General features: G+C 42.9%; 1 protein-coding gene across 1 annotated transcript in view; it reads left to right on the top strand.

Moving 5' to 3' along the window:
- Positions 1 to 12,215, top strand: part of LOC115417623 (run domain Beclin-1-interacting and cysteine-rich domain-containing protein-like) — a 34,243-nt gene extending 22,028 nt beyond the window's left edge. Inside the window, 8 exon segments of the mRNA XM_030131635.1 lie at positions 296 to 428; positions 542 to 687; positions 1,837 to 1,901; positions 2,071 to 2,309; positions 4,105 to 4,166; positions 4,267 to 4,420; positions 4,530 to 4,623; positions 10,025 to 12,215. Of these exon segments, the coding sequence (XP_029987495.1) occupies positions 296 to 428; positions 542 to 687; positions 1,837 to 1,901; positions 2,071 to 2,309; positions 4,105 to 4,166; positions 4,267 to 4,420; positions 4,530 to 4,623; positions 10,025 to 10,161 (1,030 nt within the window). The 3' untranslated portion in view covers positions 10,162 to 12,215.
- The last annotated feature ends 580 nt before the right edge of the window (positions 12,216 to 12,795 follow it).

Genomic DNA, 12,795 nt, shown 5'->3' on the forward strand with positions numbered 1-12,795 from the left:
TAAATGAACGTTCTGTTCCAATTCCATTATAATGTTTAGTTTTAACGTGCTGTTATTCGTATGTGTAAACACTACTGACAAGTGTGGTTGGAATCTTTGATCTTTGTGCAAGTCTAATATTTTTACTAAGTGAAGTTTTTCTGGTTGAATTAATAAAAGTAATTGTTTAGAGTTTTCAGAGCCCCACCCCTAGACATTGATGTAAAAGAGAACCACATTTTAATTAACCTTAACCCTAACTCCCCCCTGTATATATAGTATATCTAATTAATCCATCCCTCCCCCCGCGGTCCAGCTCCCCTTCCTTCCTCCAGTCCAACTCTGCTGAGTCAGTCGCCATGGGTTTGCTCCGGCAGTTTGAAGGGATGCAGCTTCCTGCTGCCTCTGAGCTGGACTGGCTGGTCCCAGAACATGACGCTCCACAGAAGGTACGTTTACTCACTTAACAATCTAGTCTTTGATGCAACATCCAACATTGTAATAAACAAATCCATTTTCCAAATCTGGAAAAACTGACTGAAATGCATCCTCTTCCCACCAGCTCCTGCCCATTCCTGACTCTCTGCCAATCTCTCCCGACGATGGCGAACATGCAGACATTTACAAACTAAGAATTCGTGTTCGAGGCAACCTGGAATGGGCGCCGCCACGGCCACAGATCATCTTCAACATCCACCCTGCCCCCAAGTGAGTCTAAGGCTGTGTCTGCACTTACTGCTGTTTCAGGTTCAATCTGAATGTCAACTGTCAGTAACTGTAAAATATCTACTCCACATACAGAAGACAAGGGCCAAAAGGTGAAAAAAAGTGTCATTAAATAAAGTGGCATCAGTGTGACATGTTATTACTCAAATAGAGTTATTCCATCTGCTGTCCCAGATGTATGTCCAACACAAACAACCCACTGTTCACCAGATTCTGCACAGGGTTAGGGTTAGAGTTAGGGTCAGGGTTAGGGTTAGGGTTAGGGTGTACATTGGACACCTGTTTTCTTGACCACTAGATGCAGTGTGCAGTTTAACAGCTGAGGTTCTGGTTTTGTGTTTTGTAGGAATTTTTAACAATAATTTGTCCAACCAATTTCACCTAATTCAGTCCACAAAGTGTGATCAGATTGAAAGATCAGATTTGGGCAGAATAATGTTTGTGTTGGTTTGAACCACCCTAAAAGGACAGTCATTTAATTCAATCGAATTTACAATTATCTTTCATTTAAAATTCTAAATGAATCTCTGATTTGGTCGGGAATCAGTGAGCAAGGGGGGGGGGGTCGGGGGGGGGGGGTCGATAAGCTCCGCCTACTTTTTCATTTGTTTGTTTCTAAATTAATGTCAGATTTCAGGTGTGTTCCTTTTGCTTTTACTAATTATTACCCCGCCCCCTGAAGGGGGGGCAAGGGCTATTGTTTTTGGTTTGTTTAACACTTAAGCAGCAAAACAATTGGTTGAATTCAGACCTAATTGGGTTTATAAATTACCAGTGACCCTGAATAGATGTGATTACATTTTGGGAAAAGTGGCTCAAAGTTTAAATTTTTATGAATTTTTAAAGTCTTTTATTTTTTTTTCCATTTACTTATAATGGATGAAATGTGTCTATGCTGTCTATGTTTATGATGACATAAGAAACACGCATAGACAGGATGACATCAGCACACGCATAGACATGATGACATCAGCACACGCATAAACATGATGACATCAGCACACGCATAGACATGATGACATCAGCTGGATCCACAGCAAAATAAGCTACAATACGAGCGAGGGGCGGGGTTTACTGTGCCTGGAACCACTTGTTATTTATTACTTTCATCAACTTTGCTTTGTTTGTCAGGAGAAAGGTTGTTGTGGCTAAACAGAACTACCGCTGCGCTGGCTGTGGAACCCGCATCGATCCAGGTAAGAAAAACAGAAGCAGAAAATGGCCTTTCAAACATTTCCCACAAATAAATGTGATTGTGGATTTCCATGTTCAGCACAAACTGTAAACATCCACCATAATGCTGTGGCAAATGTACCAAACACTCCTTCCCCTCTCCTCTGTGTGTGTGCTGCTGTCTCACCTCAGATTACATTAAGCGACTGCGTTACTGCGAGTACCTCGGACGCTATTTCTGCCAGTGCTGCCATGAGAACGCCCAGGTGGTGGTTCCCGGCCGTGTACTCAGGAAGTGGGATTTCAGCAAGTACTACGTCAGTAACTTTGCCCGTGACCTGCTGAGCAAGATTGCTGGAGACCCTCTGTTTAACCCCAGTGATATCAACAGTGGTTTATACAAAAAGGTCAAGGCTCTGGAGGCGGTCCGGGTGAGTACGGAGCCAGTGAGGAACCACACAATCAGATGCACCAATAACAGGAGCTGCTTTGGTCCAAAATGACCTGAGAGTGTCATCAGCTTTCACAACAGCTACTTACGAGGTTTATGTTTAGGGTTAGTCATGGGTTAGGGTTAGTGGTGGGTTAGGGTTAGGGTTAGGGCTATGGTTAATGGTGGGTGGTATTTTTCCAGATGGTAAAATATCAACCAGTGCTGTTTCTCTAATTAATCATACTATGTGAGTGGACAGACAGAGTGAATGAAACTGTTCATGATGCTACATAAATATGATTCTACAAAAAGCTTTATTTAATTGCTCACAAGTTACTGCTTGGTGGAGAATTACAGCTGTGATGTAACAGATGTGTTAATCTGATCAGCTAATAGAAAGTCTGCTGAACCCATACAGACCCAGCGCTACTTATATGTCAGCTCCCAAATGAAATGTTCTGTATATCTAACCTTTATTAAGTGATTTATCACCATTTATTTTAATATTATCCTCTGTATTTAGCATTTTTTCAGCGTAAATTAGGTATTTTCCAGTATTTAATTCACTGATCATGTAGATGTTCGTTAAAGTTCAGATTAAAGTTGATGGTTATTATATCAGGAACAGATCAAACTGAATAAACAGTGTCTTTTTCAGTCCAGTCTGTCATTAACTGAACATAAACCCAGTGTGTCCATCCACTGTCATTGATCCAACTCCATGGGTTTTACTGGTGAATCAATGTTGGAGAAGATGACTGTGTTTCCACGATAACTACGGAGCCTCTGAACGTCCACATATGATCATATCTGATGACCATGAAAAGATGAAGAACTGTATTTTACACAAATTACTGACATGGATTGATAGGATTAGTGGATCAACAGGTATTAAACAGTTTAGATCAGTAGGTGGTTTAGGTTAAAGGTGGACGTTTGGGTCTTTAAGGGTTAAAGGTGGATGTTTGGGTCTTTAAGGGTTAAAGGTGGACGTTTGGGTCTTTAAGGGTTAAATGAGAGCCAATCTAATCCCAGTAAATGTAAAGAACTCTTAGGATGTAGAACCATCACCAGAGCACAGAAGAGTCTTTCCAGTGGATAAACAGAATCTAATGAACACATTTATAAACCTACTTATCAGTGCAAAGAAAATAAAAGAACCTGGAATACCTTTCCAGCTCCATTTAAAGGTACATTATGGAAGTGTTTGATTGTAAATGAGCACCAGTGGGATATGTAACAGTATTCATTCATCACCTCTGTATGTCCACCTGCAGACTGTCCTCTTGTATCTGGTGTTTCTGGGGTAGAAACTACTCAGATCCTCAGGTGTCACTAGTTAAAGTCAATGAAAGTAAGCTACTGTTTGTGATTTCCTTGTGCTGGGGGGGGTACTGGTGGGTGCTGGTTGCTGTCCTCTGTGTTCTGTTCCTCTTATTCCATATACTGAAGTAGTTCTGGGCCTGGACCTGTGATAGTGAGCTGTACAGAGCTGGGAAACAATCAGACAACAAGGGTTTTAGTTCTCTATTTCATACCTTTTTCTTTCTCATTCACTGTCTCACTCATTTTGTTTTCACTCTGTCGTTCATTGAATTGAACAAGTCTGATGATGCAAACCACAGGATCCCAGACGACACATGTTAAATAATTCCAGACTCCAGTGCAGATGGTGATCAGGAGTTCAGTCTGGGGTTTCTGTTGGGTTATGAACTGGGTTATACGTTGTGTTATTCCTTGTGCTCCATTGTGTTGTTGACTTCAAATAAACTTTTTTTCGTCTTTTGTTTCAGGTTTTAAGGGTGCAACTATTTCATATGAAAAACCTGTTCAAGACCTGTCGATTTGCTAAAGAGTAAGCTGTGTGTTCCATCATGTTTTTAACTTCTGATGCTCATCTGATGCTTTGTGGACTTGAACAGGGCCTGTGTATGTGTGTTGTTGTATGTGTTCAGAGTCCTGGACCAGTTGGACAGTCTACCAGGTCACCTGACTGAGGACCTGCACCTCTTCTCTCTCAATGACCTCAGTGCTGTTCGTAACGGGGAACTGGCCCCCCGAATGAGAGAGCTGCTTAAAACAGGCACCATGCACGTAGCTGGCTGTGTGGTAAGATCATCCCGACCGTTTATGTCTCAGAAGAGCAACATCTGTCATCAGTAAACACCAGCGTTGTCTTCAATGCGTCTGCAATGACTGTTGTGTTTGTGTTCCCCAGCTGTGCCAGGCCAAGGGCTTTGTTTGTGAGTTCTGTGGCAACGACAAAGACATTATCTTCCCCTTTCAGCTCAACAAATGCCAACGCTGTGAAGGTGAGCCCTCACTGCTGATAGCAGCCCTGGGCACCATAAGAAGCCCCTCCCCCCGCCCTCCCTTTACCTGGACAGACCTGAAGATCTCCAAACCTCGAAGGCTCGCTAGGGTCCTCTATCTAGACAGGAAACAAGGGGAGGGAGGGGAGGGAGAAGGAGAGGGAGGAGGAGAAGGAGGAGGAGAAGGAGAAGGAGAGGGAGGAGGGGAGGGAGGAGGAGAGGGAGGAGGGGAGGGAGGAGAGGAGGGAGAAGGAGGAGGGGGAGGAGGAGGGGTGGGAGGAGGAGAGGGAGGTGGGGGAGAAGGGGAGGGTTTGGAGTATGTGGTGGTCCAGGACAGACAGAGCCTAGATGTGGACCGAGCAGCATCAGGGTTTAGGGCAGAGGGGAGACAGAGGAGAGGGAGGGGGTTCAAAGCCTTCATACCTAGGAAACTGGTAAAAGCTTTATCGAAGAGTAAAAGTGATGAACCAGAGTCAGAGATGATAAAAGGGACAGAATCAGAGCAGGAGGACACCACAGAGGAGGACCATGGGACTGATGAAGGGGACGGACATGTCAAAGGGAAGGGTGAGAACAGAGGAAAGGACAAAGTCCACTTCCTGAAGGTTCTTCACATGGGCAGGATGAAGAAGAGCAGGTCCAGACCCTGACCCTAACAGGACAGGAGTGAGTCAGGGGGTACGCTGTAGACCAGGTCTGTCAAACTCCCGTTAGTTCAGGTCCACATTCAAACTAATATGGTCTAAAGTGGGCCGGACCAGAACAATAATATCAATAATAGGATCGGAACTGAACAGTATTGAAATGTTTACATTTACAAACTGTACTTGAACATAACATGAACAAATATGAACAACCTGAACATTCTGAAGAATAATAAGTGTAATTTTAGCAATATTACACCTTAGTTTCTCATTTATACATGTTCATTCTAATGTACAGATCCAGTGGATCTACAAATACACAACATTTAAGAACAGACTGAATATTGGTCCAAACACACAGACTTCTATTAAGACAGTTCAGGTTGGTCATATTTGTTCAGGTTATTCGTATTTTTGTAAAAGGCTAGTCTGTAAATGTAAACATTTTTGTGTAATTTTCTTTTTTTTTTTTTTTTTTTTAACTAAAACAGGAAAATGTGCATTTTTCATTATTTCTGGTTGTTCTGATCATATTGAACTGGTCTGACCCACTTTAGATTGAACAGATGGTTTGAACATATTTGATTGTTCATATCTTCAATGTCATATTTACATTTCACATATTCATCCCAGGGCCCAGATTGGACCCTTTATTGGGCTGGTTTTGGGCCCCGGGCCACATGTTTGACACCTCTGGTCTAAATGAAAGAGGTCCAGACTTAGACACAGAGGAAGAATGTGAAACGGACTCAGTAAGACCAGACTGTTGGACCTGATCGGACTGGTACTGAACCAAACATCTGTGTGTCCAGTCCACCTCAGCAGTCCGGTCTGGGGTCAGAGGTCAGGTTGGTGGAGGTGTTCTTCTCCTTCTTTGTAGATCCAGGGGTTTTCTGCTCATCTTTGGGCTTCCTCATCTTTGCTCTTCTTGGTTTCCTTTAACTTGGACTCGTAGCTGTAGACCTGTAGAAGTCAAACAGTGGAAGTGGTTTCAAATCAGTTTGAATAGTCAAACAGTTGTTCAGGTTTTATACAATCGATCTGATTCTATTTCATTCCTCTTCAATAACTGCACATGTGAGAGCTGTTGTGATGCTCTTCAGCCACAACCGCCTTCATGTTTTTAACCCAAACAAAAGCTCTGGAATATTTCCACCTCAGATGAAATACAGCAAACATTAAATGCACGTTGTCTTTGTCCCTTCCACAGGTTTGAAACAGTGAAGTTTATTGGTTCAGACTCTCGGGGGTCCTTTCAGTGGTTCAAGACCTCATCTCAGACCTTCTACCCTTCTATCCAGACCTTCTACCCTTCTTTCCTGACCTTCTACCCTTCTTTCCTGACCTTCTACCCTTCTATCCAGACCTTCTACCCTTCTTTCCAGACCTTCTACCCTTCTATCCTGACCTTCTACCCTGCTATCCTGATCTTCTACCCTTCTTTCCTGCTGCTGTTTCATGTCTCTGGTTCGGATATTTGCAGTGTTGGGGTTCTTGGACTTCTTCTTTTGGCTGCTCTTCTGCTCTTTGGTTCTGGAGGCCTCTGTGCTCCATTCCTCTGGACATTAGTTTTACTCCAGTGGTCTTCTGCTGCTAAAGTTATTGAATGTTATGAGTTTTTGGTTAATTTTCTAGGTTTGATAGGTTTGTAGTAAAGCACTGAATGATAGATATGAGATTGTGAAGGTTTTCAGTGGAACTTTGGACAGTATTTCCGGTTCTTCTTTGCTACCAGGGTTCCCTCTGAGCTGTTGGAGTCTGTTCTCACCAGGATGGATCCGTCATCAGTGGATAGACAGTGGTGCCTTATGGGTAGTTGTATTCATGGAAGTCTGTTGAGCTGGTGTCATATTTGACTTGGTTTTGTGGTGACATTTTAAAGTCTTACACTGAACTGTATAATTGTCATTAATAATGACATGAGCTCATGGTGAATACAAATCAGGGTTCCTGCAGGGTCTTAAAAGTCTGGAATTTACAAATCTGCATTAAATAGAGGGTATGCACGTGACGTCACCACTAGCGGAAGTCACCGCGGTTCCACCCACTGAGTGGCAGAAAGAGGGAGATGAGTATCAGCGTTGGCTTCAATACTGCCTAAACTTTAGAACAATATATAATAAAAAATGAGGAAGAGCTGTTGTGAGATTGATTGTATGAACAGGTTTGAAAAGCAGTCGGAGCTATCATTTTACAGACACCGAAAGACAAAGAAAAGAGAAATAGATGGATCCACAAATCCAGGAAACCAAACCTAGATCGGTGGATCCTGTTTTGTGTCAGGTAACGTTAATTTATGCTGAATTTTTGGGTAAAATCAGACCTTAAATTACATATTGTTTTGGCTAACGTTACTCCTAAGTAAAGCTCTTGGGTTCATGATTAGATCTTTCATGGTTTTTGTCTTCATTTTGTGATTCTGAACCTTGTGTTCCTACATGATTAGTAAACTAACTGAAACTGAGTCCAACCCAGTTTTTCAAATACGGGGGAACTGGAGAATAAAGGTACTACGGAGTATTAGGGCCACATAAGAAAATAAAAACGCTTGTCACTACAAGTATAAAGTCATAAAATATCAGTATAAAACCTGTAATTTTGTGATGATAAAGTCGAATACAAAAAGAATCACAATGTTATGAGAATAAAGTTGTAGTTATAAAAAAACCTCATAATTTAACAAAAATGTCATTCGTTTATGAGATTAAAGTCATCATATTCCGACAATAAAGCCATAATATTATAAGAATAATGTCGTAATTTAAAAACAGGTGGGAAAAAATATAATTTACCAGAAAAAAGTCGTACTCTGCTGGCCCACAGCAGTAGTATCTGTGTTGGATAAAGTACTGGATCTGAACTAGACTCAGTAAATCTCCTCAGTCCCAGTAGATCATGCATATATTCACTGGGGTCAGTCTACGGCCTACTGGAAATGCACTGTGGATCAGCTGGTTCTGGGCCCTAGTTTTGGACCCTGGTTGTCAGTGATGATGAAACCATGTATATTTGTTTCAGGTAAAAATAGCGCTGATCCCCTCCACCCTGGATGTCAGGATCCTCCATTTCTGTCCACATGTCAGTGTTCATAGACCACTTGTTCTCTGGTAGCTCATACGGATCCATGTCCTGTCCAGTTGTCCTTAATTTAATTTCATATTTCACATTTTCCCGGTCTCGCTGTGTTTACTGCTATACTGTCATGTTGAACAGGTTGGTTTTTGACACTCAGTCTGATTTAGAGGGGCGTGGCCTGGGGGTGGGGGTGGGGGGTGACATGTGCATACCCTCTATACTTTAAAAAAGTCTTTCAAAGGTGTTAGATTTGATCTGGTAGGTCTTCAGTTGTGTTTCCATAAACCTGTTTAAATGTGTCCAAACTACAGACAGTAACATTAGTCGACTCCGTTCCACCCGTTCCAACCAAACAGTTTATGTTGAAATTAGGAATCAATTATCTCTAACTTTTCCCTCACTGAGAAATGACTCTGAACAGTGGGAATCAAAGCGTTCAATCAATCAGTCAAATTTTATTTATATAGCACCAAATCATAACAAAAGTTATCTCATGACACTTTACATATAGAGTTGGTCAAAACCAGACTCTAAGCCCATTTACAAGAAACCCAACAGAATCCTCCAGGAGCAAACACTAGTGACTGGTGACAGTGGAAGGAAAAACTTCCCTTTAACAGCAGAAACCTGGAGCAGACCCAGACTCCTGAAGGATGGACGACTGACAGGACCAGTTGGGGTTAAAGAGAGAGAGTAAAGGAGGAGAAAAGAGAGAACGATAGAGATAGAGAGAGTGGGGGAAGTAGGGGGGAAGTAGGGGGAGACACATGGATGCAGTTGATGCACAGATAACTGAACTAGAACATCTATGGAACTATATGATCAACACTATCGTAACTATATGGATAAGTGAGTGATGACGTTGGAGGAAATAAATATATTTTCCTAAATTCTAGGAGTCACAAATTTTTGCCAGCATGACCATGAAATAGGCATTAAATTCTGTTTTAAATGTCTTAAACAGGTCTTAAATTGAACTTGTAGGAACCCTGTAGGAACCCTGCAGCTGTACTTGTGAATAAACCTGCTGAATGTCCTGATGTGTGCGTTACAGACGTATGAAGTGGACTCAGATTAACACGGGTTCATTCAAAAACGTCTGTTAAAGCCCAGGATGTGAGTACCTTCCTTGTGTGTTTGGAACTGTTTCTGTTCATTTTTTGTGTCAGTGGAAGCGTTTTTATCCGGATGGTTCCTGTGTGACGATGAATGTGTCATTTGACAGATTTAGAGTTGAGTCCGTTTAACCTCTGAATGTAAATCCAAAATAAACATGTTTTAAAAGAGCGCTGCTTGTCGTTTCCTGACCAGTCCATTCTTTTTGTTCAGACATTTGTGTTGTGGTGACTCTGCTGAAGTCGCTGGCGGTGGATGATCTGGGACTGAGCTGGTTTTAGACAGCGTTACATTCAGCCTCCTCACCTTCTGCTGTTCTGTCCTTAAGCTCCACCCCTTTTATACTCCTCTCCTCACCTGGCGGTCCTCAGCTCTATGCTGATTGGCTGCCCTGTGGCCTCTGGATCTGGTTGCAGACTAACTTGTGAAACCGGTTCCTGTTTGTTTGGTTTGGTGGTTGGAGGAGGAGCCGCTGTTGTCTGTTCTAAGGCGGAAAAGGTTCAAGCTCTCAAAGCATTTTCTCTTCTAAGAAACTTAACTCTGTGATTTTTCTCCTTTTTTCCCAGAATGCCATGCGTGCTATCATCGCGGCTGCTTCTCAGCGGGCAGAGACTGTCCTCGGTGTCGGCGTCTGGCTGAGCGGAGGGAGAGGATGGCCCGTAAAAATATGGAGGAGCAGGAGGATGAAGGAGGCGGGACTTAACGCTGGGAGGATAGGAAGCATGAAACAGAGACAAAAACAGGAGCACAAACGCCGCCATGTTCGTAGAAACAGACCACGGCCGGTCCAGACCCCAGACCGGGGTCAGTCTGTGAGCATCAGGTTCTGGATCAGGGCCAGGACATGGAGACCAGGCCCTTTGACACATGCACTTTAGTCAGCAACAGTTCAGCTGCATCTGTTCCAGACCATGTGACCTAAAATAGGATCATTTTGAATGAGATTCTATGTTTGATGACCGGTTGAATGATCGTCATGTCTGAAGTCTGTCCACAGAATTTAGTCCAAAGCATTAGTCAGGTCCATGTCCCCACTCATGAAGACACTGTTACTCTGTATGTGGCTTTAGTGACCCCTAGTGGTCATGTGTTCAAAGACAAGAGCTGGATGACTCCATTAATGATCATGTGTTTGGATCATTCTAGAATTTACGAAGTCAATCAGATTGATCAGATTAAATCAGAATGGGAAGTGCACTTACTTAAATTAAACCAGGACAGTCTGTCAAAGGGACCGTGGATGATCTGTGGTCCTTCTGTCCTTTTGTATGTCTGTGTGTGTGTGTGTCTGATTTAAAGTCATATTCATTTGGATTTTAAGGCGACAGTGCCACCACATCAGTGTGATGCAGTTACAAAAGACAGAAATGCATAGAAAATGGTGGTTACCATGACAACGTCCATCAGTTTGGTTGATGGTTGGATGTAACCGCTATAGCGTAACGTCCAAAAACATATGTAACTGCAGTTCATCATGTAGGCACCATATGAGACAACAAGAGGATCTGTGTGGAGTTACAGTTTTCCCCTTTTTTCAATGACACTAAACCCTGACCTCTGACCCCTAACCTGAGTATGTGTAGCTGAACTGAAGTAAACCTGTTTTTTCTAAGACCGTCTGAATGTCGAAGCCACTGCCTTACAGGACCTGTGTGTTCAGGGTGTGACCAGGGTTAAACATGGTCTGGACCTCTGCTACCTGAACCTGGTCTGGGTTCAGGGTCTGGGTCTATGTTTGATGGGATGCTACTGGTTTAGCTCGTTTAGGTTTTACTGGATCTATTTTTATAAATGTGAATGTTGGAGCACACAGTTGGGCTGATGCTGGATTTTACTAAAACCTTCATGTGGACTTGATTGTTTTAATTTGAAAATATTGAAGTTTAAGTGTGTGTGAGTTCAGCTGATTTAACGACGCTTCATCTACTGGAGTTCAACAGAACCGTCAGAGTTCAGCCCAAAAATACCAGGATTCATAAGAACAGGATCTGTGTGTGTGTGTGTGTGTGTGTGTGTGTGTGTGTGTCTTGTCCTGCTGTACATAGCCAGGCGGTAAAAGGCCAGATAACTGCACTAACTGTGTGTGTGTTTTGGAGGAACATGAACCTTCAGTGATGTTTCTTTCATGAATCTGTTTCCATCCATTCAAGGGTCATTTTGTCGTCAATAGAATCTTGTGTTTTGGAACATTGCACACAAACTGTGGCCACTATGCAAACCCATGAACCCCATGAACCCCCATGAGTCCATGTGTTGGACTCCAGAGTCTGTTCATTCCATCACTGAACTAAAAACACAATGAGCCTCATGGAAGAACGTTTGTGTTTCATATCTGAACTTTTTCTGCTTTGACTTGGATGATGAACATCAAACCCATGAATAAACCGTGTTCATGTAAAGACCTGCTGAGTGCAGACTTTGGAAGGTCCCTGATCAGCCCATGGTTCCTGCTGAAGGTCCCCGATAAGCCCATGTTCCTGCTGAACGTCCCCGATAAGGCCATGGTTCCTGCTGAAGGTCCAGGACCATAGATGGCTCCTGCCTGTAGAACATGTTCATGGGTGGTTCTTCCATGAGGCCAGTGTTCAGTCCACTCATGGACAGTCCAGTCCCACCTGTGGTTCAGGTGGACACTGTCCTACAGACGTCCACATGCACTCCAGATATTAGTATGTATGAAACTGTCGACTACTGTCACTGATCATTATTGGGTTAATTTGTTTAGATTTTGTTGACAATAAAAGACTGTTAAAGGAGTCTTTGTCTTTGGTCTGTTTTCTGATTGGTCAACCTCTAATGTTTATGTTCTGTTAAACACTTTATCCGAACAGTCATAAGGCTTCGTTCACACCAGGGCTTAAACAACTGGGACTTTTGGGTGAAATCTGATGGTTTTTGTTCCCTCGTTTTCCTCATTAAATGTGACTTGTATCAGTTTTGAGGCTGAACTGAATGGAAAACAGTCTGGATGTAACATGTGACCACACAGGCACGCGCTGTGTTTACGGAAGTAAATGTTTTAACCGCTTTTCCTTATGGGACTCCTATTTCTGGGGGCATTTCGCCCGGGGGCGGGGCTATGTCCTATGTCACTGATGTGTTTGATGTGGCCTCTTGTGTCTGCGGTGTCATAATCGGGTTATACCAGGGGTGGGCAATCTGGTCCTCAAGGGCCAGTATCCTGCATGTTTTAGGTGTTTCCCTCTTCCAACACACCTGGTTCACATGATGAGCCTATCATCCAGCTCTGCAGAAGCCTGATAATGACCTTCAGGTGTGGCTGGAAGAGGGAAACATCTAAAACATGCAGGATACCAGCCCTTGAGGACCAGGATTG

The sequence above is a fragment of the Sphaeramia orbicularis genome, chromosome 4 (assembly GCF_902148855.1).
Source record: "Sphaeramia orbicularis chromosome 4, fSphaOr1.1, whole genome shotgun sequence".
Taxonomy (NCBI): domain Eukaryota; kingdom Metazoa; phylum Chordata; class Actinopteri; order Kurtiformes; family Apogonidae; genus Sphaeramia; species Sphaeramia orbicularis.